This window comes from Vulpes lagopus, chromosome 3, assembly GCF_018345385.1.
Source record: "Vulpes lagopus strain Blue_001 chromosome 3, ASM1834538v1, whole genome shotgun sequence".
Taxonomy (NCBI): Eukaryota; Metazoa; Chordata; class Mammalia; order Carnivora; family Canidae; genus Vulpes; species Vulpes lagopus.
The window spans coordinates 89,219,003-89,222,667 of record NC_054826.1 but is presented as its reverse complement, the minus strand read 5'-3'; the positions used below and the strand labels follow the sequence as shown (position 1 = coordinate 89,222,667).

General features: G+C 52.9%; 1 protein-coding gene across 1 annotated transcript in view; it reads right to left on the bottom strand.

Moving 5' to 3' along the window:
• VKORC1L1 (vitamin K epoxide reductase complex subunit 1 like 1) overlaps nucleotides 1-1,896 on the bottom strand; it is a 70,999-nt gene extending 69,103 nt beyond the window's left edge. The window contains exon 1 of the mRNA XM_041747292.1: nucleotides 1,575-1,896. Coding sequence (XP_041603226.1) covers nucleotides 1,575-1,768 — 194 coding nt within the window. The 5' untranslated portion in view covers nucleotides 1,769-1,896. The remainder of the gene's footprint in view (nucleotides 1-1,574) is intronic.
• Between the last annotated feature and the right edge of the window lie 1,769 nt (nucleotides 1,897-3,665).

Sequence of the window (3,665 nt, the reverse complement as noted above, 5' to 3'; positions counted from 1 at the left end):
TTCACTACATATTCATTCAATTAACTTTGGGTGCGAGGAACTTTTAAGTATAAAAGTCCTTTCCATTGGAAGTGAAATAAACATACAAATGTTTGCATAAAATACACTCTGTGGTTCTCAAAGGGATGCTGAATCTATTAAGTCTGGTTCAAAATACGCAACCAAAAATGTGAGCTTTCTGTCACATTGATAGATTGTAACTGTTAACTAATATCTACATTTTAAACATGTGTTTAATGTAGCAATAATGATGACTATTTTCCCACTAAAGCACAGGATTTTGGTTTAAGGGCAAATGAGACAGAACCCTCTAAGTGGAAAAAGATCAGCAACCTGAAGTTTGTAAACAATAACGAGACAAACTCCAATGCTTGCTTGTTCATGTAATCACCAATATGTAGGTCAAAATAAACTAGTGAGCTATACATTACCGTCTACCTAGCAATTTACAGATCAACGGGGGGGGGGGGGGGGAGAAACTGCTTGAATATAACTACTGTTAAGAAAGGCAACATATTAAGCATGTCTCTATAAAAATTGCAACCTATCAATTTTGAAGTCATTTATTTTACGTTTGCTACTTTTAATGAACTCTCCTCTTAAAAAAAAAAAAAAAAAAAAATGGCAGCCACTTTAGGATGTAAATTCCTCTTCCTTTCCAAACTAACTTGCCTAGGAAAACCTAGTGCAGAAAACAGAATGTGACAGATAAATCACTAGAACATTTTTAAAAACTTGAAGCTATCAGTAAAGCAAACCAATCCCTCCACTTAGGCAAGGCGTGTATTTTTAATCTTCTATGAGTGTCCCATTATACTAATCTACAATGTTTAAAAGTCAACCAATGCCCCTCTACTGACCACACTTGACATACCCCTCTATTTTAGGTAAAGAAAGCTTTAACTAGACCCAAAGTCAGGCCAATTCCCCCTCTTGGGCGCACGGAAATAAACGAGGGGAATCCAAGAAATCAGATATGTTAAGTGCCGGTATCTTCTTCCAGAGGAGGGTCAAATTCGTGTTTGTCTGCAAATGTCACCGTCTCAGGAGGTCCGCAAATTCTCCTTAGCGCCAGTACAAAGAGGCCTGACCACAGAGACACCTGTCCTCGGAGCGGGGAGCCCGGGAGGCAAGCCTCGGCTGCGACCAGCCGGCACGAGCGGCGGACGGTGACCTCACGGCTCCCGGGCAGGGTCCCGCACTCCCGACCCAGCTCGCCGGCCGGAACCGGGATCTGTCCAGCGGCCGGGACCCACCCTCGGCGGGCCCCTGCCGTCCTTCCCGGCCGGCCCCCGCCTGCCCGCCCGCTCCCGGTGCGCTCCGGCCTCCCGCTGCCTCTGCCACCTCATCCGTCCTCGCCGCTCGCGGGCCCCGCCACCTCCACCCCCGCGGCCCTCCCGCGGGCCGCGGCCCCCCCGCCCCGCCCACCGCCCCGGCCACCGCGCGGCGCCGTCGGTCCCCCGCGGCCCGGTCCCCGCCACCCCAGGCCCGAGCTCCCGCCGCGCGCTCCCCACCCCCAGCCTCCGCCCTCGCCGCGCTCGGCCGCTCCCGGCCCGCTCCCCCCGCCGGGCTACCTGGAGGCCAGGGCGGCGGAGCACTTGACCCAGGGCCCCAGGTCGCAGAGGGCCCGGTGCTCGGGGTCCCGCTCCTTCTCCCGCTCCACGTGGTAGGCGTAGATGGAGAGCAGGATCCCGGCGGCGCACACTGCGTACCGGGCCACCCGCTCCCACCGCGGCACCGACACTCTCAGCAGGACGGGCGCCGCCATCTTCCCCCCGCTGCCGCCGCCGCCGCCGCCGCCTTCGCCGCCGCCGCCGCCCTCCGCCTCCAGCTCAGCCGCCGCCGCCCGTCGGGGCCCGACCCAGCCGCCGCCGCCGCCGCCGCCGCCTCCGCCGCCGCCGCCACCGCCGCCGCCGCCGCCGCGCCCCATTGGCTCTACCGCCTCCTCTGGGCCCCGCCCCCACAGGCCCGCGGCCCAACCGCCCCGAAAGGAGAGAGCCCGGCGGGGCGGAGAAGGCGCGCGCGGGCGCGGAGGGAGGGGCGGAGCGCGCAACCGTCGGGAGGCCGGACCGGCGGGCGGGGACTGAGGCGGCGCGGCGCGCGCGGCGGGCAGGCCCGAGGGGGCGTGGCCGGGAGGGGGCGTGGCCGGGGAAGGGCGGGGCGGGGCCGGGGAAGGGGCGGGGCTTGAGGGGCGAAAGGGACGGGGCAGGGAGCCCTTGGCCCCTCCCCCCGGGGAGGGGTGATCGATTGCCAGCGTATTTTCCTTTCCTGTCATTATTATTTGATATTTTTTGACCCAATCCAAATTATCCCTGGCCAATGCCCAGAGCTCCAGAGCCATGCTTCCATTACCTGTTGTTCCCCACCAAGCACCTTCGTGTTCAACAGGTGCAAACTTAAATATCTTTAAAAATTATTTATGAAAAAACCAAAAATTTTATTATGAATGCTTTGCTTCTCTGTAAGGTGAATTTGAGATGGCTTAACATAATTAATGTAGTATAGAAAAATGCGAAAATGAACTGAAAAACCAGGACAAAGGAAAAACGTCAGAATAAAAGGAAACACCAGGAGTAAGAACACAGATAAGCAGGTCATCAGGCCTTGCATAATTATTAAAACTGAACCATAAATTTGCCTCTGAGCTTCCTGCTGGTCACAATTAAAAAGAATATACATGTGTGTGATTGTCACTGTCCTTAAGAGAAAAGAAACATTCTTGGAGGTGGCCAGCTTTTCCCCTGGTTGCATCTCTCAAAGAGATTTCAGGAGCTTTATTTAGTGATTTTGAGTGATAAGCAATGTGCTTGTATTATCTATTGTTGGAAAACAGATTACCCCAACTTTAGCAGCTTAAAACAAAAGTCCCTTATTTTCTCACAATTTCTGTGGGTCAGGGATGTGGGTGCCCTTTTGCTGGGTCCTCTGGTTCAGAGTCCCTCACAAAGCTGCATTCAACTTGTCAGCCAGGGCTGCAGGCATCTCAAGGCATAGAATCCTCTCTCAGTCTCACTCAAACACCATTGTCAGGCCTCAGGTCCTTCATTAGTTCCAGCCACTTGTACCTTTTCTATAAGAAGCTGCTATCTTCCCCTGGGGCAAGGAATAGGAGAGAGAAATGGAAGTCTTTGTTGTAAACTCATCTCAGAATAGACAGCCGCTCACTTTTACTTATTCTGTTACTTAGAAGCTAGTCCCCAACCTAACTGTCCATCAAGGATGAACAGATAAAGAGGTGCCTGGGGGTTCAGTCGCTTGAGCAACCAGCTCTTGGTTTCAGCTCAGGTCATGACATCATGGGCTGTGGAGTGGAACCATGCAATGAGGTCCCTGCTCAGTGGGTACCCCGCCTGCCACAATGGAGCCCCACCAGCATCCAGCCCCGCAGTGAGCTCCGTGCTCAGCCAGGGAGTCTGCTTGAAGATTCTCTCCTTCTGCCCCTCCCTCTGCACTCTCTCTCTCTCTCTCAAATAAATAAATGAACTTTTTTAAAAGAATGAATGGTTAAAGAAAATGTGGTATTGTACAAACAATGGAATATTATTCAACCATAAAAATGAAGGAGATCCTATCATTTGAGACAATGTTGATGAATCCTAAGAACATTACGGTGAGTAAAATAAGTCAGCAGAAAAAGACAAATACTATACAATCTCACTTGTATG